General features: G+C 40.6%; 1 protein-coding gene and 1 long non-coding RNA gene across 3 annotated transcripts in view; one reads left to right on the forward strand and one right to left on the reverse strand.

Annotated features, from left to right (window-relative positions):
- The first annotated feature begins 143 nt into the window (after nt 1-143).
- Nucleotides 144-617, forward strand: LOC118494222. The gene is made up of 2 exons (XR_004896305.1): nt 144-250; nt 327-617. It is a non-coding gene; the product is annotated as an uncharacterized LOC118494222 (long non-coding RNA).
- A 130-nt stretch (nt 618-747) lies between these two features.
- rhbdl1 (rhomboid, veinlet-like 1 (Drosophila)) overlaps nt 748-25428 on the reverse strand; it is a 43843-nt gene continuing 19162 nt past the window's right edge. The window contains exons 3-8 of one of the 2 annotated variants that reach the window (XM_031291212.2): nt 21413-21637; nt 20464-20612; nt 20191-20303; nt 5072-5172; nt 3150-3210; nt 748-1817 (exon numbers count right to left, since the gene is read on the reverse strand). In XM_031291212.2, the coding sequence (XP_031147072.1) occupies nt 1546-1817; nt 3150-3210; nt 5072-5172; nt 20191-20303; nt 20464-20612; nt 21413-21637 (921 nt within the window). In that variant the 3' untranslated portion in view covers nt 748-1545. The remainder of the gene's footprint in view (nt 1818-3149; nt 3211-5071; nt 5173-20190; nt 20304-20463; nt 20613-21412; nt 21638-25428) is intronic. The other variant, XM_031291213.2, reaches the window with a different exon arrangement.

Here is a 25428-nt window from a genome sequence, read left to right on the forward strand (position 1 = left end):
AAATGAAAAATGGGGACAACTAAATAACACTCTTTTTTTTCATTATAGGTACATTCCTTTACAAAAGTATACAGTCCCTAAGAATGAGAAACTGAGGTATAGACCGGGCCCGACAGAGAGACCCCAATGCCCTCTGGGATATGAAGGTCAGAGGTCAGATGATGACACATCCGTACTCTCCCCAGTTCAGTCTGTCAGAGCGAGAACAGGCAGAGGCCAGTGTGTGTGTGTGTGTGTGTGTGTGTGTGTGGTGTTCTTCTCTTCGGTTTGTCCACGTTAATCTACAGGATCAGGCAGTGGCTGGTCTCAAAGACAAAGGTGAGAAGTGTGTGTGTCTGTGTGTGTGTGTGTCTCGCTGAGAGCCACAGAGCATGACATGGCATATTTTACATGGTGCGCCTAGCAAGTTGGTGGTTACTGTGACACAGCAACAGGAGGAGTTCACCTGCTTAAGTGATGAGCATCCAGGAGCATCAGCTGACATTTTCTCATGAGCTTCTTTTTCTCTCCTCTCCTGTCACGCGGTCACTTTCATTTCCCATCTTCATGTCTTGTCTATGTTGTGTGAACTATGTGTCTGTATCCACAGTGTAGGTATTATGTCATGACAATAACATAAAAAAACGCATGTCTTCTAATTTTTCAAGACCCCATGAAGTGAAAATGACAGATAAATCTTAAGGTACTCATTGACGATGAAAGAATCCACATAAAACTTGCATTTAAAACTTTTCTCCTCCCTTTTTACTCCTTCCTGTGGTAAAGCCATTTGCACTCGGGGGCAAAGAATTTTGACTGATGTCTTATAATCGGGCTGAAGGTCCTTCTTAGCAGCTCAATTTGTTCTATCGGTTGTTTTTTGTTTTTCAATCAGTGAGCCAGCAATTTTGCAAAAAGCCAGTGATCTCTGTGAGTTACAGCAGGGCTGGGAAATCAAAAAATCATATCAGCAATCATATTTCATTGGTGCTTCTGTATTTTTTTTTATTGCTGCCCCCAGAAATAAACTCTCTTCCCGAAATTCTTCTCTTAATCTTAATGTTTTCCTCCCTTTAATTGTCTTTCCCTTTCACCACAGACACGCGTCATCAACTCGGATTCTTCTTTACGTGTATGCAAGATGCACTCAAAGAAACGACTGATGAAACAGCTGTTCAAAAAGGCTCTGAAATAAAGAGCACAATGGCTAAATGCTCACTGAAAGGTTAGTGCTCGTAATGTGGATGAAATTTCAACGTATGTATAAAAAGATATAATGCTCCTCAAAATGGATCTGAGGAACGTTCACCTGTACGTGTTGCTACTGTAATCCCTCTTTAATAAAAGAGACATATTTCTTTGATTTGCAAAGTATCTGTAAAAAAGGATTCTTGGTTGATTTTTAGTTTCGAATGATATATCATTTCATTTGGGTTTAACTTTAGAGGAAATGTTAACTATGGTCAAAGGGGAGCCTTTGTTTGGAGCAGGGTTGGAGTCAGTGTGTATGTGGAGGACGACCTGTGGGGTGGGGTGGGGTGGGGTGGGGGGGGGGGGGGGGCTTCATCAGGGAGGTGGCGGTATCTGCACTCCCAGGAGCTCATATGCAAAGATGTTCCAGAAGATGGCGAAGAGAAGAAAGGTGATGAAGGAGAAGACGATGACCCACCAAGAGCACTGTTTCTGCAGACTCTCCTCATAGCTGCGCAGAATCAGCAGCCCCATGCTGATACCGACCACGGCCCCCGATAGGTGTGCCATGAAGCTGGGCTGGGGCCCCGAGGAGGGCAGCGGCGGTGAGAAGCGGAGCCAGACTGCACGACCCACCTCTGAACTCACTGCAGAGGATAGAGGAGAGATGAAAGACAGAATCTCTTTTTATTTATTTTTTTAAGAATTTTTTGGGGGCATTTTGGCCTTTAATTGATAGGACAGTTGTAGGCAGGAAACAGGGGAGAGAGAGGGGGAAGACAAACAGCAAAGGGCCGCAGGTCGGAATCAAACCTGGGTTGCTGCGGTAAGGACTGAGCTTTGGAACATGGGGTGCACGCTCTACCAGGTGAGCTACCAGGGTGCCCCAAGGACAGAATCGCTTTAGTATCTGCAAATGACTGGTGCTGTGAGGTCATCAGACCAGGCTACGCTTCTGTTCTATTGTTATGGTTTAAAAGAATTATTCAACTTTTTGGATATATTTGCTAAATGGCTTTCTGGCAAAGAGTTAGATGGGAAGATTGATACCACTCTCATGTCTGTATGGTATATATCAAGCTACAGCCAGCAGCTGGTTAGCTTAGCTTAGCATCAAGACTGGAAACAAGGGGAAATAGCTAGCCTGAAAAAAATAGTCATAGTTAAATGCCATGTTATTTGGTTACATTGGCATACAACTTATTTGGCTTTTCCAGTAACTTGAATCTCATTTAAAATCATAACATTTTTCATCATCCTTCTAAGAAAAGGAGTCATTTGTATAACCATGTATAAAGAACGTAGTGTAGTAATGTAGTATGTCTTTTATCAAAGGCTACTTGTGCAGGCACAGAAAGGTCACAGGAGGATTTAAATGGATCTTTATTCTGAAAATTGCTTTCAAATGTTATTTGCCATTTGTTTGTTTGTTGCTGCTTTACCAGAGTCTCATTCGCTGAAGGAATACTCAACAAACCAGAGCAAATGTAGAGTATCTCACAAACAGTGTGCCACATCTTATGTAGAAATGCTGTATTTCCTGTTTGTAAAACACTTAGGAGAAATACAGCATTCCAGCAGAAACTCGCTGCTCTCTCAGTTCGGAAGGCGTCAGGTTTGGGACAGATGGAGGGAACATATTGCTCAGTGATAAAAGTCGCAGTGTATCGGCCCTCGTGTGGAGAAAAAGGACAAGTGGTAAGACTCAAATGCTTTGAAAACAAAGCAACAAAGCAATGTCCAATCAGCAATTAACAAAGAGTAGCATGAGTAGCATGTCTGTTGCTCAGCTTTTAAGTTTTTTTGAACCCCACTCAGATGATAAATGCTCCATGTTGAACTGTGAACAGAACATTAAATATGCTGAAAATGAAAGGTTATGCACACTTCCTATTCAATGATTGAGCTGTAAATTCAACATTAATAGCAACAGCGGGAACAGAAGCACAGTGCTTTGAGAGTAAATCTGGACAACTTACTGCAAACTAGCGCCAGGATCATGCGGAGCAGCTTGTACGGACAACGCATCCCGGCCCAGTTCTGCAACACAGAGCGAAAGTGTCTTGTCAGCGCAAACAATCACACGACACAAACAACCAATGTGTGTGTGGGTGTGTGTGTGTGTGTATATATATATATATATATATATATATGAGTATATTAACAGCCTGGGAACAAAGGCCTCAGTTTCTATCCTCCGGACATATTTAGACCTGAAAGAAAGTCAATCTATATCCATAGGAGAGAGGAGGAAGCACTTACACTATACACAGATGCGATTATACACCTGGCTGCTTTCCACTTACTGGTTCCAGCCCAGAGGTACTCCATTAATTAGAGCTCAGATAATTTAACAGAAGGGAAAAAATGGGCCAAGAAATAGCCGTTGTGATTCTCCGGGGGAAAAAGAACAATGGCATTCTAACTTAGAATAACACATTTGCTCCCCAGGATGAAAAATTGTAATTCTAACCCAATCACATCCCTCCTTGAGTTCTTATTTATGCGAATATGACCCAGGGCCAGTGTTTCTCCTCTTTACTCACAGCAGAAAAATACCTGGTGAATGGCATACAAAATTAAAGAGGTGAATATAAATAAAAACCTTACGTTTAAAATAAGCGAGGAGTGGCAGCGCTTGCAATGTCACAATATTTCCACAAATAAATGATTAATATCATGGAGGGGAGAGGTCAACACAGTACTGCAGGGGAGGAGGTCTGAGCTGGCTGTGATGTGGTGTTGCTGCTCTCTGATGGGAGGCAATTTACTTTGACGTGCCTTCACTCTCACATGAGGAGAAGGGCAATCTTTAACCAAACGATAGCCAATCCATTTTACGCATCTTGTTATCACGCTGCTGACAATGAAATGGAGAACTGCTCAGGGGATCATTCGGAGATTCAAAGAACGAGTGCTTTCTGTTCAGAAGACACAAATATAAAAACTCAACATGTAATGGGTAGTTTTTCTTTAAAACCAAGAAGTCAAAAGCTGAATTTGTGCGCTACATGGTTCCAAGATGTATTTTGACAATTTAGCTGGAGCTGCATGACTTCTGGGGAGTCACGTCCACAGCAGCACTTGGAACTTCACTGAACCTGAAAATGTCTGCTGATTGAAACGGATGATGTTTGATGGCAGATGGCCGGGAATTTACTGGGTTGAAACCGGACGAGGTTTCAAGATTTCCTTCAAAAAACAAAAAACCCTCATCAAAGCAGAACTAAGACGTGTCTTAAAGGATTTCCCAGCAACAAAACATCATCGTCTGTTAGCTGCTACGAGCACACAGTTCCAGTTACAGAGTCTTTGCTTTGGGCCCGTCTGTGCACTTTGATTTCTATCCCTGCTGGCAACAGCAACATTAGTTAAAGTGATTTGTCAGATGTAACAGCGCCTCGAGAGTTGAAGAGAATGTGGAAGGCATTTCACATACAGTATAAACCTTGTGACAGAAACTTGCACAAATAAATAAAGTTTTATAAAAAGCTCTCAAGCAGCATCAAGAGAATCCTCTGCTTGTTTTTTTTTCCAGTGGACACACATAAACAGTCTTAATAATTAGTAGAAGTGTCTGAAATGCCAGTGCACTTCATTGATACAAATGACGAGCACAGTGAAAACATGTCATGGTGGGGTGAGCTACTCATCAAGTTCAAAGAGCTTCTCCAAATAGCTCACAAGGAATATTCAATGGCACTTTTCCAAAAGCTGCTGGGCAGTAAAAACTATTTATCACATTGATGTGATCCTACTGTAGCAGGGAAAACCTCCAACACACATCTATTGTAAAAAAAAAATACATATTTAAAATATATATTTTTAAGGCTCTGACATTTTGTCTCCAATGAAAACCACTTTCAGACGCAACAATGGAGGCAATGATAATGACAGTTACCATGACGACGTTGGCCAGATGCGCTGAGCACAGAGCATAGACCCCTCCGGAGCCCCCCACCACTGGAGCACGCATGTCGGTGATGGACACTGTCAGTGAGCCTGCAGAGAGACAGAGAAAGAGAGAGAGATTAGGAGCATAGATGTTAGAGAGGGAGAGCATGCAATGCTGGGAGAAGAGTGTGTGTGTGTGTACACATGTTTTTAGACAGAGAGCAAAGGACAGCATTTTAGCAGAGGGGGAAAACAAAGGGAGAGTCAGATTACTCATCATCATGCTGCAGCACAAGTCACCTTCCTCGGAGCATTTTTCTAAAAATCTCTGAGTAAAGATCCTCTCTGGGACTATATCAGCTGGCCCTCACATGCCTTTTAGAGTTACATCTAGAATACATGACACACACACACACACACACACACACACACACACACACACACACACACACACACACACGTTCTGTGTTGTGCACAGGCTTTTCCTGCATGTAAGCAGTCTGCTAAAACTGCAGCTGACTAATTATATTAAAATAGTGAAGGATGAAATGGAATATTTCCTAATTGAATTTTCCTTCAGCAATTAAAACAAGTCCATCTTAAAAATGATCTCTGGTCAAAGTCAGGCCAGGACAACATAGGCGAACCTCACTGAAGAGGATACTTTCCAATGTGTGTACTCTAAAGATGCTTAGTGTTATATTCATGAGCAAAATGTAATCTGGGATATGTGGATATGGACAGAAGCCAAATGTGATGTTTAAAAAATTATAATATGAAAAGTACAGTGGTGGTCGTGGCGGTGACAAAGGCATGAACATTGTGACACACTATACTGTAAAGTGATTGCACACTTATATTCTACATCCTTGTTAAGGTATCGATACTGTTGTGTATGAACAACTCATTTTATTCAAGCAGTTATCTAGTGTTGAAAGCACTTACAGTCCCTGCACACAGGTGTTTTCAATTTCTATGGCTAATTAGACTTTTAGTTGGGTTTTAAATTATGTGATGTCACCAAACTCTATAGATTAATCACAGTGATAACGATGTAAACTGTCTGTCCTGCCCTGACATGCGCAACAAACCTAACAAAAGACTGAGGGAGCTGTCAATCAAGCAAAGTCTGTATACGCCCACACAGTTTTGAGAAGAGGTCTAATCAAGTAACAAGTGAAAACACTTCTGTGGGTGGACTATTAGCTATCAGAATGTATTAACATGAAATCTTTGGAAAAACATGGGGTGCTTTTTTGGCCAGGACAGCTGAAGACAGGAAAGTGGCAGAGACAGAGGGATGACATGCAGCAAAGGGCCGCGGGTTGGACTCGAACCCCAGCCGCTGCGGTAAGGACTGAGCCTTTGTACATGGGGCGCACACTCAACCAGGTGAGCTACCAGGGCGCCCCGGAAATAACATTTGTGAAGTTTTATTGGTAGTCACACATTCCAAAATAGTTTGATCCAATATTGCTTGTATGTCATTTTCAAGTATTTGATGCTATGATAATTATGTAGTATATAGTGTATAGAATTAGTATGCATATATTCTACCAATACATTCCTATACATTCTGCCTGATACACAACATGCCTTACAGCTGAATTACATTATGGTCTGTAATAGCTTACTAATTATGCTTCCATAATTAGCTACTGAGGCTCTGGTGGTTCATAAAAATGGGTAATTTATATGAAAATGCAATTCTTGATTCTTTAAATTCATCGGCTTTTGACGTGTATTCTGCTTTTGATTATGTGGGCATCTACCATTCATACCATTTGAATGAGTAAGGCCGTTTAAAACCTCTTTAAAACCTTTCTATAAAGGTTTCAAACAACCTCCTCTACCACAGATTTAACCAGGTATGAATACTGAATGGCAGTGCAAAAATGGTAAGTTCACAATGACGCTTTTGTTCTTTGAATTTCAGGGACTTAACTCATCTATGGGTGAAAAGGTTGAATATATAGGAAGTCAATCTGCAGTTGACTCAACAATGGGGCTATTTATAAATATAAAGAAAGGTGAGACAATTTTAAAATAATGTAGTCTGAAAAAATAGGTTTAAAGAATACAAAATTTGTTGCTTTGTATTATAAAATAAAATTTTAACCTTTGACCCTTTTACCCAATTAATGAATTTTGATGGACTTATGTTGAAGCTCACACTGGTCTGCAGCTTGCTGTGTGTGCGTTCTCAAAGTTAGAAAAAGAATGATGTTTTGCTATGTCCATTAATAATAATAAAAACATGCCAAACAAGTAGGCCTGGAAACAGACTGTACAGTATGTAGCCAGCAGCTGTTTTTAGCGTTTTTAATGTTTAAAGGTGTATAGATAGATATGATCCTGAATGCAACATAGTGCACCTGCCACTGCATTAACCAGGTTGCAGTGACACTATGAAGTAGGACAGAATTCCAAGCAGGAGAAATCACAGTTGCTCGCGAGGACAGCATCAGCAACTGTTAATTATGCAAATGAGCTGATAAGGGAAGCGGGGAGGGCTGATACAACAAAATAGCCTCTATTTAATCACAGTTGGGGTTTGCTGGAGTTGTGATCTCAGATCTATAATGCATGTTGTAACATTCATATTCTGTGTGTGAGCGTGTGTGTGTGTGTGTGTGCGTCGTGGTACTGCACAAAGTAAACATCGTCTAAAAGAACGCCTTGTCAGCCCGTGGTGGCAGTGATGATCATGAAAAGACAGATGGTAATCAGAGCGCGTTCCTGAGTCATTCATCTCGCCGCGCTCCGACACCTATGGGCTGTTTTACGCGGATTTATGGGGTATATGAAGGTTGGTGCTTCAGCTACAGATTTGAGGAGATTCACAGTGCCCCATTTGTAGTAGTTCCACAAAATTGCAATTACACAGTGTAGCATACAGTATGTGGTCTCTGATCTCTTCAAAGTGAAGAAAACTTGAATTGGAGCAGCATCAACATCTGAGTTGGTCCGGATAGTCACAACTTCTTTGCAGTTTATTTATTACTTCAGAGCAGTGGAGCTGGGAGATATATCAATGAAATATTTATAGAATAATATGAGTGATTTGGCCTGGGGTTTTAGTTACCGTAATGTAGGGATTTTGGTTAAATTAATTCATTTGCTGCTCTTAAAGATTTAGTACAATTATAGTAAGTGACACAACTTTATAAATTAATTTGATTGCCTTAGCAAAGTGAATATCAAAGATTACAAATTTGGACTAAACCTTGAAATCTTGTAGTAGATAGGTGTTAAGTAAAAATTTGATATTTTTAACATCTTGTTGGTTGTAACTGACAGATACTATCTTTCTTCCATTACACTGACATGTTATCAAAGTTGATGTGGTTAACATGCTAGCAAACACTTGCCTATTTAGACAGAGAAGGAACAACATTAGCATTCTTTTGGAGCTGTTTTTGGCCTTCTGACGAATGTAAGTCCACTCTTCACTCTCCTTTTAGTAGGTTTTTCTCTCAACCAACTTCTGAGGGAAATACCTGGCTCTTTAACTGCTGAATGCTTCACTAAGTGCCCCAGCTAATCGCTAACTTTAGCTAGATTTGTTTGGGTCTTTTTCACCCATACTATTACTAGCGCTGTGGGAGTGAATCATAACAGTAATGTGTCTCTCTGGGGATATCCTCTTTGGATTCATCACTACCAGCGACCCCCCCTACACATTACACTTGATCCAATGTTAATATAAAAATTACGGTTAGAGCAGCTTTAAGAGCAGTGAAGTGGGCTGTCTGGTTTCTAACATAGCACCAGCCAGGACCACCTCTTTTTATGAGAGACATGTCAGGGATGTGACACAGCCATCTGTGGGTGAGGAAGAGGAGAAGACAAACTGAGATCTCCGGCTCAGAGGAAGAGAGGGGCTCCACAGGGAGGAAACAAACTGCTCTCTTCTCCTGCTCGCTCTGCTTTGGCGAGAGGCTCCCAAATACAGTATGAATATTAAACAGTCCTGTCATGTGGGCTCTCCTGCTCTGGGGGATTTAGGATTTAGAACTCTCACACTCAGCAGGAGCTGAGATGTGAGGTGTGGAATTATTTCAGCGCAGAGCTGACACATTCCATCTCATGTACAGATTATTTATTGATGCCATCCTGAAGTCATCATCAACATCCTCAAATCGTTTTGTGAGCTTGCAACACCCACAAGTGCACTGCAGTGTATACAGTAAAAATTATGTACTTTGTGTAGAGTATAAGTAAACCACGCACTCAGGGGGGCTATACTCTATCTACCGCAGTATAATCCCTGATGCAGCTCTGAGAACTGAGCCTGTCTGTCAAACCAAACTTGCTACACAATTACTGTTACTCCAGGCTGCCCTTAAGCTATGGGTCAACTTTGTATTTTTCTCTCAGGGATAAGGTGCAGACAAGGGATGGTAAGCTGATCCAAGGCCAGGGTTTGGCAGTGCCTGAGGCTGCGCTCTCTCTGTAGCCACTCCAGTGGAGGCTGCGCTTGAGCACAGTAAATGTTGCATTAAATAAAATCCTTTAATCCTTGGAAAATATGCCTCTGCAAAAACACTTACAAACCGTTTCACTGTCTGCTTTCTAGGGTTTTACATGTGGGTAGTTATTGACTGTGATTACTGAGACTATTTACAGTCTAGCAAGAGTCCCTGGAGAAATGATTTCTGATGATCAAATTTTGTTGAACAGATGTCTAAATGGCTGTAGATATCTAGGCTAAAATTAGGCAACAAAGGATTTAAGGGTGAACATATTAGATCATCTTAGCCCATGCTTTCTATCAAAAATCAAGGAATTTGGAGGAAAACAATTTGGAGATGTGCTTCAGGTGACGCAATTAATTAAAATCCAGTATTCCCTCTCTTTTTAGCTTCGTTTGGTTTAAATCAACTCCGGAGGGAAATATTTTGATCTTTAGCTGCTAAATGCTCCACTATGTTCTTCAGGTAATTATAAACTTTGCCTGTCTGTTGTTTGGTGCTGGACAGGCAGTGTACAGTGGGTTTATCAGAGTAAAACAACGCTGATGAGAGCGGTGAGACTGAACCAAAACAAGTTGCGGAACGGACAACCAAAACAAAGAGCTATAAAGCTCCCTGGAGCTGATGGGAACTGCAGAGTCAGGTGATATTTCTCTGTGGGCTCATAACGAGCGACCCCTTTCACATTACACACCTGACCCATTGTTAATGTAGAAACACTGATTAGAGCGTCTTCAAAGCACAGACGCCATAGTGAAAAAATGTCTAGTTCTCTGAGGCTTTAGTCAGAAGTTAGACGGAGGATGTAATCTTGAAAGAAAAACTACATATGATCTAACACTTAAGTTGTAAAGATGTCGACCAGAAGGATGTCTGAGAACAAACTTTTGTAAAAAGAGCAATACTTGAGTAAAGGTACAAGTATCTTACCAGAAAAAGACTTTGGTAGAAGTTAAAGTCACCTTTTAGAATATTACTTGAGCAAAAGCATCTGATATTTACTGTACTTCAAAAGTAATTTCCTGATACGTAATGTTCTTAATTATTGGAAGTAAAAGTCAAAAAAACTTTTATTATGAACTTTATTGTGGCTTCCTTTCAGTAAAGCATATTCAGGGCTTCCACACATTCTTAAACATCAAATTCAAAGCCTGACATCAACAAAGACAAATACGGAAACAGTTACATTTTTTTGTGAGGAAGAATCTTTCACTCTAACGTACGAAAACATTTCTTGCAAGTAGCGAGTAACAAAGATGCTTAGGGGAAATGTAGTGGAGTAAAAGTATACATTTTATGTAGGAAATGTAGTGGAGTAAAAGTTTCCAGAAATATAAATAACGAAGTAAAGTTCAGATACGTGAAAAATTTTACTTAAGTACAGTAACAAAGTATTTGTACTTTGTTACATTACAACACTGCTGAGAAAATTAATCTGCATTGATTTGCATTCCTTGGTTGGTCAGCCAATAAATTACTCAGGAGAGGACAATTAAAGGACAATGTGTGTGTGTGTTTATTTATTCAGGTGATTTAAAGTCAGGATTGGACACAAGCAAATCTGGCAACCTACCACTGTTACCTGTACCACTACCTGTTACTACCTGTACCACTTTTATTCAGTCTTAGGAATAACCTATGAATAACAACCTCCCAAATGTATTTTGTCATGTTTTATTAAGATACATGAAATAATTTGTAATTTTTTTTTATTACCATTTTTTCTTAAGTAAAATATTTCAATAGAAGCTCAGCTCACAGGACAGTGACAGTATGGGGAAACCTCTGCCCGTTCTTGATTCTGTGGGATTGTTGCCTTTTAGGTTCAAGTTGCAGTATTTGTACACACTTGCCTCAGACAGATCTATCCTGTATGCATTAAATCTTGTGGCCCTGCACAGAGATGTGCTGTAGTCAGCACTCCATGCTGCCTCTGTTGGCTAATAAACTGGGGAAATGCCTGATCAGATTTATTTACTAAGCACAAATAACAAGCGAGGGAGACGAGTGGGGGAGTGAGTGTATGATGAAGGGTGATACAGAACACACACTAAGAGTGCAATCATGCAGGTTTTTTTTCTCTGTCATTTTGTAAAAACTCTGCTGCTTAATTTCTGAGTTGGCTGTCAATTTCCTAATAAATGCATAACATAAATAAACATTGTTCATATTTGCTGTTTTGGCACTGTTATTTTTTGTTACTCATCAGCCAACATACATACACCAATACCAATATATCTGCAATAGACTTAAAATTGGCTGCATGTTAGCACGGGCATCACAATTAGAACAACGTTCAATTTATCAAAGACAGGAATTCTTCACAATTGAAACAACAGAACCAGCAAATGTTTAGTATTGTTGTTAAATAAATGACTTCAACGACGTATTGATCATCAAAATAGTTTTATATTTATTCTGTAGCAACAGACTATTCCACTAATCATTTTAGCGCTTGTTTTGTGCATCAAGAAGACAGGGTATTATTTGATTTGGGAAGGCAACTTAGTTTAGTTTTGGTGAGTAGACACAGTTTGCAGGTGACCAGAGTAAAAATGAGCAAATGTCAGGGTGACTGAATTGGAGGCAGACCATCTGTCTGTCTGCGGTCTTTTGTCTACTTTATAGTCTATTTGAAAAGCTCAGAGCTTCAAATGTCATTTAATAGAGTGCCGTCCATTTCAGACTAATTTCTACTATAATAGTGCAGTCAGACTGAGGAAGCTCTATTAAAGATATTTTCCACCTGGGAAGTAGATGGACTCGTCTGTGTCATCCAGACAGAAAGAGATAAGGGAAATATCATCTCTGTCACTGACGCTTTCCTTAGAGTGGAGCAGCATGACTCGCAATCAGTCCTCGTCCAATCTAACATCTCCACCCATCTCGTGCAACATTAATCAGGACCTCTCTTGTCTACATATATAAATATAAAAAGGGAACAACCAGCGCCATCGATGCCAAACTCTGGTCTGGAGGAACGAATACAGTTAATCAATTTCACAGTGTGCAAACATGGGCACTGTAAACACACCTTGCCCTTGGTTTCCTTAGAGATTGATTGATTGATTGATCAGTTTATTCGAACAGTTTTCTGCCCTGTCCAAATTTGCCACATGGGGAAAAATATGATAATATTTATGCTACCCCAGAGTCCATGGGGCATCAGGAAAAATCAATAGTCTCCACAAGTCACATCCTCTGAGCTGCCGAGAGGAGGCCGCTCAGCACAGCACCAACCATGAGTGGAAAAGTATAATCATATCGGAACTGGGTGAGTGTGTGTGGGCATATGAGCATGCTTTTAACTGAAGAATTAAAAAGACGAAATTTAGTAATTAGTGAGTGTACATCCAAATACGCCTGATGCTCCTGTAATTGTGTATGCCGTAAAAAGAGCTATTCTACAAAAAGCTGTAATCTTGTCAGGACCAAAGTGGTTATCACTCATGGCCGCTGTTCATCTAACAAGCACAATAGCTGACGTTGGATGAAATGACTCAAATTCGACATCCCAAAGAAAAAGAGCCTGAAATCACTTCCTGTGCTCAAGGTCATGAAGCCACAATGATGACTATAGCGAGTGTGATGTGCTTCTTCATCGGATAACCTTGAAACTAAACACCAAAGTAAATGTAATTTAAACTGAGCAGAGAAATAGCCTCCTCTTTTAACTCAAATAGAGTGCCTGAAACAAATATTGCCGCCCTGGATAGAAGATGCAAATAGACACCCATAAACACAGTGGGCTCGCTCCACACAAATGGGCTACCTTCAATTAGGCTACATTACAGTAGAAATATTCATCTTCCTCGGTGTTGTTATCAGCGAGGATGCAGGGGGTGGTTGGGGGAGGAAGTGAGATAGGTGTCACCTAGGAAAAGTTGACTCTGGGGTTGGATTGGGGGGGTTGGGAATTACCATAATCACGCTGGCAGCCTCTGCAACGCACCAAGGTCACCCTGCCTCCTCAGTGCTCAGTTCAGCTCAGCACCAGGCGAGTACATCAGAAACACAGGACCAGACTCCTCAGCGCTGTACACAACACCAGGATCTGTTCAGCAGTTCAGCGGTCTGCAGCTAAGGGTTGGCTAAAAAGACAGAAATCTTGTGTGCTGACAATTGTGCACAGTCTCAGCCACACACTCCACCAAAAGGCCTTCAAAGTAAGAGTGAGCAAGAAATAATTGGTATTCAGCTGGCAATGGCAACACAAGGGCAACTCCACAACTCTCTCAGTCCTAAAAACGCTTCCTGCTTTCCACAAACCTCCTCAGAGTCACCTCGAGCCAATCAAATCATTGCGTCGTTAAATATCTCTACACCGGTGCTTGAAGTCAGTCAGAGCCAAAGACTGAAAGTCACATTCCTCTGGCACTGAGAGTAATTCATCCAGCCCTCTGTTCTCTGATGCGTCCTCTCTCTGTCAGCATTGGTTTATCTAATCTGATGCAACTTTGCTCCAAGAAAAACTCCCATTTCCCCCCCAAAAATCCAACACTGTTCAGTAACTTTCTTAAGCAACGCTGTGAATCAACTTTTTTTATACAGCTTTCCTGGTGTTAGCATGTAGCTAACCTTACAGTTACATGTAGCAGTAGACTGACCGTCATGGAATATATAGCGGCTCTTTCTACCGTGAAAAATCACCAGTTAAAGCTTATAAACTAAAGACTACACAATCAAGCATGTTCCAGCAGGAATGTGATCCGAAATTGGGAAGAAATTAACAACATCTGCAACCAAGATTAAAAGTTTCCCTGGCGTTGGCATGTAGCTACATGTAACAGTGTATGTAATGTAAACACTGCAGTAACGTGAGCAGATGACCATAAAAAGAAATCCAGCACAGATTGACGTCACCTCGCACCAAGAGTAGAAAAAAAGTTGAGTTGTGTTGACCGTGTGAGGTTTTTGATCACAGTGATTACTTTTACATACATGAACATCCGACATTGTAAACATTATATATATATATATATATATATATATATATATATATATATATATATATATATATATATATATATATATATATATACCAAAAGCATAATAGCTCTCCTTTAAAATCAATGTTACCAAATTGGAAATAGTAAGTTCTTATTTCATTTACACAATTGAATTTATTGATTTTAATCTTGTAGAGTCAATCCCAAAGCTGTATTTCTAGGCTTTTGGGATTTCCGTAGAATAGAATAACTTGCAACTTGTGTGCCTCGACCAAACATTAAACATCAGCAAAAATGGATGATGGACAAAGTCACTCTTGGCTACGCACCAAAACCCTCTATTCACTGGCAGCAGATATAATCATATTTACCCTGCCTAAATATGTGCAGTGCGCTTTCAAAAAGCATCAATCCTTTACATAACAGGAATGGGAAAGGTAGTGTAACACAGGCAAAAGTAAGCCTGAAGACTTCCAATCATTTACAGACAGAATAAGCTTTTATTAGCTTGAGAGAATGCAGAAACAATCATCTGGCTAAATAAGGACCCACGATACAGCCAGTCTCATGGCCGCAGAGGAAAGCAGACACTGCTGCTGTCCTACCTGATACCAGAACAACATTAATCAACTGCTGAAGGATTAAACATTACATGTAACTTGGCATGGAGCTTTTAAGTAATGACAACATCAGCTAGCTTGCAAAAATGAGGTTATACTGACATGCAGCCATTTATCACATTTCCATTACAATTTCCCAACAGGCTACAAACGACATCAGGCCACATGTTTCTTCCTCCTCTTGACTGAGGACACCAATAAGCAGCGTGAGCACAGTGCTTTCTACACACTGGCTGGCCAGTTTATTAAGGAGGAGAAAATCCTCAATTGGTCGGCAAGTCCATGGGCTCTCAAGGTGCTCAGTCACATCGTGAAACCTCTCAGGATTTACAGGTCAGTTACTCAGGTGCATATTTTTTAACCTTTATGCAGGGGCAGTGGTAGAAGAAGTATTCAAATAATGTACTTAAGTTGTATAGAAGTATTAGCAATGCAGCTTGATCAACAGAAAAACAACTATGCTGAATAGATTCACCGTTTAATAAAAATATGGGGATTTGCTGCTTGTCGTTTCGGCACAGAACCTTCATCAGAGCTTTGTACCAAAACACGTAAGCGTATTTCTATTGTGATGTAAGCCAAATAAACAAGTGAAATGTAAGTATTTTGTCCTCTTAGACAAAGTAGTCTGAGATGTGCTTCCTCTTTACCCTTTTTGGAACATGCTCATTGGATTTGGGTCGACCACTCCACTAAGAATTCCCTTGTTGAAGAGAAACCTCCTTCTGCTGCACAGTAAATGTACATAATTACTTTCCACCAGAGAAGAATCTGAGAGCTTAACTTTTCACATCCTAACCTGGAAGCTGCCCAAAACACCAACAGTCCTACTGGCCATCGAATTTGAACAGACAGCTTCAGATCATTTCAAATTTAAATTTAAGTTGAAACAATCTCTAATATTGGATATAATAAGCATGTAGGAGTGATGAAGTGTCTTTCCTTAAAGAAATGTTATTCTTTAATGGCACTTTTATAATCATCCTTATTTTCTATTTGTTGTCTGTTTTGTGTTTGCATATGAACTTTTTGGTATTTTTATTCTGCTTTTTATTGTACTATGTATGTATTTGTTTTTACAAAAGCCCATCTAGGAACAAGAATTGCAAATGAAATGTTATGATTTGTGGCATTGTTCTGCTCAGTAAATATTCTATGTGTATGTTTCTGTCCACATTCAAATAAACAAAACAAATTCAATTAAGATATTTAAAAAATTATATATTATTTTCTCAACAGTAAATAGAACACTGGATGACATGCAACAGCCAATTTGCAGGACACACACCAACACTTTTGCTTTCTCTAAATATGGGTCTTAAACACACACACACACACACACACACACACACACACACACACACACACCTTTTTCTTCACAACCATGAGCTCTTGTTGAGACAGCAACACATTCTGTTGCCACTAGAATCTGTTGATATTTCAGCAAAAAAACCCAGATGATTTAAAGTGAAAGTTTTACCCCAGGTCTTTGCTGCCAGTGCCTGTCAATGTCGATTCTTCAATGTCAGATAACAAAAAGGAGACAAAAACATCACAGTATAGCATGTCAACACTAAAACCTAATCTACACACTGATATCTGAATTGAGCGGGGCATGTTGAGGCAGCAGAATTGAGCTTGCTGTTATGAGAGGCCACTGGAGGATATGGATTGTCTCAAATGTAGGGTGTTAGAGAAGGTAGACAGCCTGGGGCTCACACGGGGCTACGAGGAAAAAAAACATGATGTTCTGGCACCTGTTGATGTCCTAAAGCACATGAGTAAGCTGAAGGAGCTTTTGGCATGAGGGAAGGAGACCCAGAAGAGAAAGGAGGAAAAAAAGACAGCAGATAGAATCCCTGCCGCTTCCCTTTCATGTGGAGCTGGACTGAAACGTTGAACATGACTCAACATTTCACATTCATTTCGTCTGACATTGTGACTGTTTTGGAAACACATTTGGAAACATGAAATTCACGTGGAGCTGCTCATCTGCTGTTAGTACAGCAGAGCAAAGTGAGAGAGGACTAGTACCAACGTCTGATCGGCGCTGTCAGAAAATAATTACAGAGTTGTTTCTTCTGTGAGCAAGGACAAAATGTGCAATGTCATACTTTATTTTCAGAAGGTGCACTTCAGTACAGGACCAGAGCAATATCCCGATGTGTATATAAAACCATCTGACCTACACAGATTAAAACCTTGTACTTTGTGAAACAAATTTATCTTTTCTTTTAAATTGCATTGTTTAATATTTTCAAGATTATGAATGCAGAGACGCGTGTTCATGCATGTGAGATATTTATATCTGTGAGCAGGATTTTATACTATTCACAGTATTGGATGCACTACAAAACTACAAAAAAATAATCATTCTTTTGGCTTTGAAAGCAAGTCCTGCGCTACAGATATTCTTGCAGTTTGTTAAGGCACACACACAAAGGCACAATACCTGCAGCACGTTGTTCCATAAACGCACCCACTGAGTGCAGCTAGAACCTGAAAGCTTCGCTGCCCCACAAAAAAAAAAAGCAACGTGTGCGAAAGCTGACAGCAACAGCCGACATGATTGAACTCATAAGCTAGAATAAGAAGGCATGAATATAAACATGAGACAGCCATGGGCAACAAAATGAGGAAGAAGGGAAGAGAAAAATAAAGAATTTCACTTAGTAATCTAAAGCACTAGGCAATTTCTAACATCCACAAGCAACAATGAGTTTACAAAGACTGAGGGGAAAGCTGTGTGTGAGGCAGTGAAACCACTACGAACCAAATTGCGCGCACAGAAACACACACAGAAACACACACACACACACACACACACACACACACACACACACACACACACACACACACACACACACACACACACATTTAATAGAGCAGTGAAAAAAGGGAAGGGGAGGCTAGGAGGAGGTACATGAACAAATACATAGATCCTATAATTCACATATCTAAATCTATCTACTGGGCATAGAGTCAGGCAGCTATTTGCAGTTTGTTACATGAACTTCATGCAAAAAAAAATTGAGATGTTTCTCCTAAGACTGTCTCATATTGGTGCAATTTGAAAATGTCAAACAAGGCTGTAAATAATCGATTGTACACATTTGTTACATGTCCTCTGTAGACATTACAATGCATGGCCTTTTACATTGTTTTTAACGTCAACATTTATTTCTCATTCTGCAGAGAAATGGCCGCTTAACTAATATGATGGTCAAATAGGTGCTATCTCAGTGGGAGAATGTCAAAATGAACATATGCTCTCTCTTGTCAAGGTTTCAGAGGATAAACTAAAAACATGTCCTTTTAATTCATACACCTGAGAAGGGGTTCAGTAATAAGACTCATAGTTGTTAGTGACGTCTTTATATCAGGTCCTAAAACTCAAAAAGTGCACCTTCATGTTAAAAGAATTGCTATAAAAGCCAATTTGAAGGATCTCAAATTCATCATGTTGACTTGCATAAAATGAAAAATCTCTCCATGCAACAATGCCATCCTCACTCCCAGTGTGTCTCACGACACCAAAACCTACTGCTGCGCCCAAAACCCTGGCGGTGGCCTTCGCCTGATCCCTCACCTGGAAGCAGTGGCACCGTCTCTCTCGTCATTAACCCCCACTGACTCCTCCAAAACTCCAAACACATTAGAGTCCAGGTGCACTTCCCGACCTGCTTTTCAATGGACTATTTCCCCATAGATCACAACATTTGTGCCAGCACAGTTCCAATTTCCACTCCATCAACCAGAATCACAAGGTGAAGTTATTATGCCGCTTAAAGTTGTTCATCCTCATGTGACCGTGAGGCAGCTAAGCTCCTCCTCATTGTTAAGAAGGAATTCATTTATTACTGTGTTGAAAGTTAAATGCAGAAAAAAAAAAAAATTATTGCACACAGTTACACACTGCTACACTACAGTACTACACAAATTACATTTTTGATCACCACAGTGTAAATCGTGCACAGAAATTCTAATGAATGCAGTTCAACTCCAGGCTCTGGGGGTATAAATATCACCATCTCCTCGCTGCTTTCTCCTCCTTTTTAATTCAGGCGGCAGCTTAAATCTCCAAACAGCATCTCAAACTGCACTTATAGGCTGATTCCCCAGAGAGAAACCCTGCCTCACTCTCCCACTTTTCCCCCTCCAAGTCCCATGCTTGCTTGCTTTCTCTAATAAATCAAAGCTGCAATAATTTATGAGTGTTAAGAGTGTGTGTGCATGTGAGTGTATTGGGAAGTGAGGGTTTGACTTTTATACAGCAAGAGTTTTGAACAACTTTAACTCCATACTCTACGTACAGAGAGAGGACAGGAAAAATAAAAAATAAAATAAATAAATAAAGAACTTGGATATTTAGCCTAAAAATCACGTTACTGAAAATAAACAAAAAATAACTTGATATGAATTAGGTTATTGCTCTCGACAGTAATCAAATAATGGTTAGCAAGAGATTTAGGAGATCCAAGACACAAATTGTTCCCAGTGAAGATGAAAGGGAAAAGAGGTTTATGCAGCAGTGTTGATATGACGTCTGAAAATACGCATTAACAGCAAAAAACTGCAGGGAGAAAACCACATCCAGCAATCAGTGCAGATTTAAAAATCTCCAATCTCCAAACTGGCTTGGAGGGGGACGAAAGTTAATGAGGTTTCTTGTCAACAAAGACTTGAGTGCTGCAGCCCAACCTCTGGGCACAGCTCGGCTGCATTTGGTTTGGTGACTTGTATATTTTTCAAAGGTCTGGGCCACCAGCCGGGTCGGCATTTATTATCAAAATTATCAAAGAGGCCACTCATGGGTGTCAGCTTGAGGACGAGATGCTAACAAATTCCCCCACCACCAAGTCCACCCACACAACACACATGGACACACCTTTTTAGCTAAAAAATGACACCATGAATATCTGTTACATATTTTACATCAGTGTTAGTTTTGTTAGAAATGTACAATAAAATGAATGGAAATTAACAAGTCTTGTCTTGAGGCACCCCACGGTAAAAAAAAAGGCACCCACTTTAGGAACTGCTGGTTTCCATAATAATACACTTATTTTAAAAGACACTCACCGGCCAGCACTCCTGCCATGTAAAGCAGACTTATTCGTAAGATGCCATGGACCATCTCCAAAGGAACGCCAATCATCAGCTGCAGTAAAGCGTTGAACCCCAGCTGCTCCAAACTGATGAGAGAGCACAGAAAGAGAACAACATTCTAATGAAAGCACAAGATAGGTGTTCCTCCTACAGCTGTGCATCGTCTGCAACAACAACCAACCAGATTTGAACTGAACCAGTGCTGCAGACATTAACATGAGGTTAAGTGGAGGTTTGTGAACGTACCCAACGTGCATGAACATGTAGCTGAAGAAGCGCCACACTTGTGCACGGTGGCCGGGATGATAGACCAGGGGGCTCTTCATGAAGTCGGGTTGATAGGTCTGCAGTACCCACTTGTTTAGCATGATGCCATAGCACATGAACACGATAATCTGCAAAATGACACCAAACCCATTACACACTCTCTCTGCAGACTGCTGGTATAAAGGTGCAAAACAAAACCCCATTGTGCTACATGAAAGACACGTGACGTTTTCTCTTTCTGTATTCCTCAGCTGATGCTTATTAGACTTGTGGAGACAATTACTGCTCACAGAAAAAAAGGCACATCTGGTTCAATTCCATTAATTTCTTTTCATAGAATAATGACTCATTGTCTCTGTGAATTAAAACGAATGTGAACCGTTATTATCACATCCTCATTGTCATTACAGCCCATTCATTGCCAATTGGAGGCATTATAAGAGCACTTGGCTTTCTTTCCTCTGAATTATGATGATTTTAGGGGAAGTTTTGTGAAAAAGCTGTAGGTTATTTTCGCCGCTTAATCCTCAACCATTCAACAGTGGTCCGTGTTAGTGGTTTTCCTTTTTCCCCTCAAATGAATATAATAGGTCATTTAATGCCACTGTGGTGGCCAGGGTGCTCACTGACCTGATTTCCAAGTTCGAAAATCAGTGTCTAAAAAATAAAAATCCCTGTATGCAGGCTGACTGAGGGTTTCAGCTTGGAGGAATGGCATTAAATGCACCCACTAAGCCCCTGAATCTTTTCAGTGGGTAAGAAGGGAACAACTGAGCCTACAGAACAGTCTAAAGTCAGGGTTGTGGGTTAGTAACACGCATACTCAAGTAAAATATTGTGTTTTAGGTATATTTCAATCAGTGGACTGCATCAGTAGAAAAATCTATATTCAGCTCGGTGGCTGATGACTTCACCTCCTAAATCTCACCTGTACGATGGTGACAATGGCGATGAAGACAGGCGGGGGACACAGGCGGTTCTGGTGGAAGTACCAGCGCCGGTCCGTCTCGCAGGGCAGGATCTCGTAGGCCACATAGCGCACAAAACGCTTGTACAGACCGAGCCCCGTCTCGTCCAGCAGGATCTCCCTTTGCAGCGTGCGGCGGCCATTCGCAATGGCCCGTCGAAAACTGCTGGAGCGCTTACTGCTCATCTGAGGAAAAAGGTGAAAAAACATGCATGTGTTACTCTCAGGAGCTCAGTGCAATATCTTGTGGGCAACTGCTTGGATTTTAAAGAAACTCAGAGGAGCGATGAACATCGTTTTCCAAATCAGACGATGGGAGCTTAAAAAACATCAGTTTACTTACTTCTAACAGGACACGTTTTCACTTTATTTAAAAGGTATAGTTCCGCATTTTGGGAATAACCTAACTATCTAATTACCTCTGTCCAAAGGTAATTAATCTGCCTACGAGCCCATCTACAGCTCACTAAGTAACCGATAAATCTTGTTTAATTTCATGAAGTCTTCACCATGAGGTTGGGGTTGAGGTTGACAGGCAGTTACTTCCAGGCCAAGAAATAGTCACATAACTGGCATATAATACCCGTAAAACCACAACTTGTTGATTTTACGCTTTGATTTTTTTTACGGATTAAACAAACAAGATAAAATGTGTTAATTAGTGAGCTTTAGAGGTACTGGTAGGTGGTTTTGTTACCTTTGACAGACTGTTTTTCAGTTTTTATGCTAAGCTAAGTTAGCTAAACCAACCGCCAGCTGTAGCCTTATATTTAACGGACAGATATGAGAGTTGTAGCAATCTTCTCATCCATCTCAGCAAGAGAGCAAATAAGCATATTTCTAAAAACATCTTAATAAGAATAGATGAGAAAGTTTCTTTTTTTTCAGCTGACAGGCTAGTTTATTATTGTGACCTTTAGAAATCAGCAGACAGGTCATTTCCTGTGTTTGTTTTTGCTACTTGATGACTTAATGTTTCTTGCAATAAACTTGTCTCAAGCTGTTTTATGAGAATTACTGTCAGCAGCTGGAAGAGCACACCTTACCAGGATGAACAGATCTCATCATCGCCTGCTGCTGAATGTTTCATTTTAGCAATTAAATCCATAACTATCTTCATGCTAAGTGAGGATAGCTTCTTTTCATGTAAACTGAGGAGAAGCTCATCAGTGTGACTAATCATCCTAGATGGGGAGCCAACATTCATAAAGTACGGATTTCACAAGGGATAGTGTGACGGGTTATGTAAGTTCTACTTTTATAACCAAATTGTCAGGGGAAAAGAAATTACAATTATTTTCATTTCAGACTTTTTCTGTTGTTCTGACAGTTGTTCAGAGGCTTCAATGAACAGTGAAGTTTCATTTTTGCTATTCATGCTTAATGCTTAACTGGCATTAGAAATAAAATCATTTTTTCCTCATATATCTCAGCAGCATTTAAAATATTAATATCAAAGCCATGTTACATGTCTAAACAACTGGCGATCACTTTTTTGCCACAAGACAGATGACAGAACTGCAGCTGAATATTAATGGCTGATAAGAAACTTAAATAATGTATAAGAGGTTTGTGATTTAGACAGTTGGCAGGGTTGATTGCAGCTCAGACATCATAACAAATGGGCTGTTGAAGTGATTTTGCCCTTGAAAAGCAAATCTTTGTTAAGAGGAACTATTGCATTGAAAGAGAGAAAGGGTATGTGTGTGTGTGGGCTTGTTTAACTATATTCGTGGGGTCCAAAAACGGGGAGTTCAGTATACTTGTGGGGTTCTGACAGCTTTGTGGGGCCAAAATGCTGAACCCCACAAGTTTAAAGGGCTGTTTGAGGGTTAAGACTTGGTTGTAGGATTAGGGATAGAATTAGGTTATGGTTAGGGTGAGGGTAAGGGTTAAGGTTAGGCATTTAGTTGTGATGGTTAAGGTTAGGGTAAGGGGCTAGGGAATGCATTATGTCAATGACGGGTCCCCACAAAGATAGTGCCACAAACCTGTGTGTGTGTGTGTGTGTGTGTGTGTGCGTGCGTGTGTGTGTGTGTTCATGTTATCACAGACTCCAAGTTTGCTAAGTGAGCAGGAGCTTTGCAGCAGCCTGCAGGCCAGCAGGACCAACTCTTGATACGTTCTTTAATAGAGGCTTAGGATGAAAACCATCCTAATGCCACTATTTTGACAGCCAAAGCAGAGAACTGGATACTGGATACCAACACAGTGGATTCTTTCCCACCAGAGTTACCACTGAAAATACTGTCTGACCAGCTACTCACAGCAGGGATCTTTTACAGTTAATGTCTGCATTTCCACAGGTAAGATTTACTTAATACTCAGTGGCATTGCCAGATGCTTGAAGTCTCTGGAGAAGCTAAAACAATACAGCTCCTTTGGCGACAACTGGCAGACTATGTAATTATCTCTAAATCAAAATATGTACTATAATGTGACGTGACACTTTATGAAAATGAGTTTCCAGGAAAAGCAGTGAAGGAGGAGAAAGAGGGCATGTGGGCAGCAGCTGCAATGATTAACAGTATAAATCTACAACAGCAGACCTTATGTAGAGGTTTCTAATAATAGTAACCTTAGACAGTATGGCAGCTTTGTATGAAGTGTAATGAAACCTCCAGAAGGGGCCTGTAGGAAGTACAACCCGCCATTAAAGTACACCATTCATTAGCCACGTCCTGCTGCTTGTAGACACAGCAGGGGGCATGGTGAAAGAAATTGAGGGTCAATATCTATAAAAGCTAATGAGCTAAATATACTGGAGGACAAAGACTGTAAATACATTAGCAAATAATGAAAAATAAATGCTTCATAGATTGTTCCATAAATGGAGTAGCAGACTTTTTTTTTTTTTTCAAGAAATCACTGAGGAAAAAACTGAAGAAAAAAAGTGCTAATCCGCTTTGGAAGTTAGCAGAGCTGGAAGTGGTAACTACCCTAACTGGGTAATTATGACACTGGTGATTGTACACTACAGTGAGGGTGTAAGGGGCCTGTTGCACAGTGATAACCAGAACGGTGTCGAGCTGGGCTGCTGGCTCTCCCACAGATGGAAGGATACATATTTAGTATGGAAATCAGGCCTGGAAAATGCAATTATACTATACTTGAGGCAGGGAGTGAAAGCAAAAGAAGAGGAGTAGAGGGACATAAGAAGCCAGAGAGGGGGACATTAACAGGGGAAGATGAGCTGCCTGCCTGGGTGAGCTCGATTCCATATACCGCCAATGGACAGTGAAGGTGAGACATCTCCTTTCTCATTCTAAATAGATCTTCATATTGTTGAATTAACAATGAAAAAGATGAAATTTATATGAAGAAAAGAGGTAGGATAGAGAGAGGTTAAGTGATGTAAATATAATTGTGCGTTCTTCCTTTCTGTTGGCTTTCTTCTTTAAATAAAAGTTTCTGTTTCTGAGTTTATTTCATCTTTGTTTGGCTCGGTGACAACACCTGCCGCCTCTTCACCTCGCACTGTATTCTCTCCCATTCATGCCGTCTCTGTAAAAATGTGCTCCCAGGAGACACACCTAAGCATAGCGATCACTTTGCTTCGCCTACTCTGACATGTAGGACTGCCGCCTCTAAAGTGAGCATTAGCAGCCTTTTGAAGTGACGACAGGAGAGAGACGGCGAACAGACAGTTAGGCACAAACAAGGAGCCAAAACATGAGATAACGCACTGAGAGGAGTGACAGAGAGCAAAGGTACAGCAAAAATCACATCTCATCCCATAAACCATCAGAGGGGGAAAACCTCTGACTTGTGCATCGGTAACGGTAGAAGTTTCCTGACGAAGCAACGTCTGCCAGGGAATAATTGATGCTGAGGGTAAGAGCACAGAGATAAAGATAGTATTCCGACTGAATGGGCCAAACTGACAGCCGTGTGTGTGTGTGTGTGTGTGTGTGTGTGTGTGTGTGTGTGTGTGTGTGTGTCAAACAGCAGGAGTCCATCCTCCTCCTCCTCTTGGT

This window comes from Sander lucioperca, chromosome 22 (assembly GCF_008315115.2).
Source record: "Sander lucioperca isolate FBNREF2018 chromosome 22, SLUC_FBN_1.2, whole genome shotgun sequence".
Taxonomy (NCBI): Eukaryota; Metazoa; Chordata; class Actinopteri; order Perciformes; family Percidae; genus Sander; species Sander lucioperca.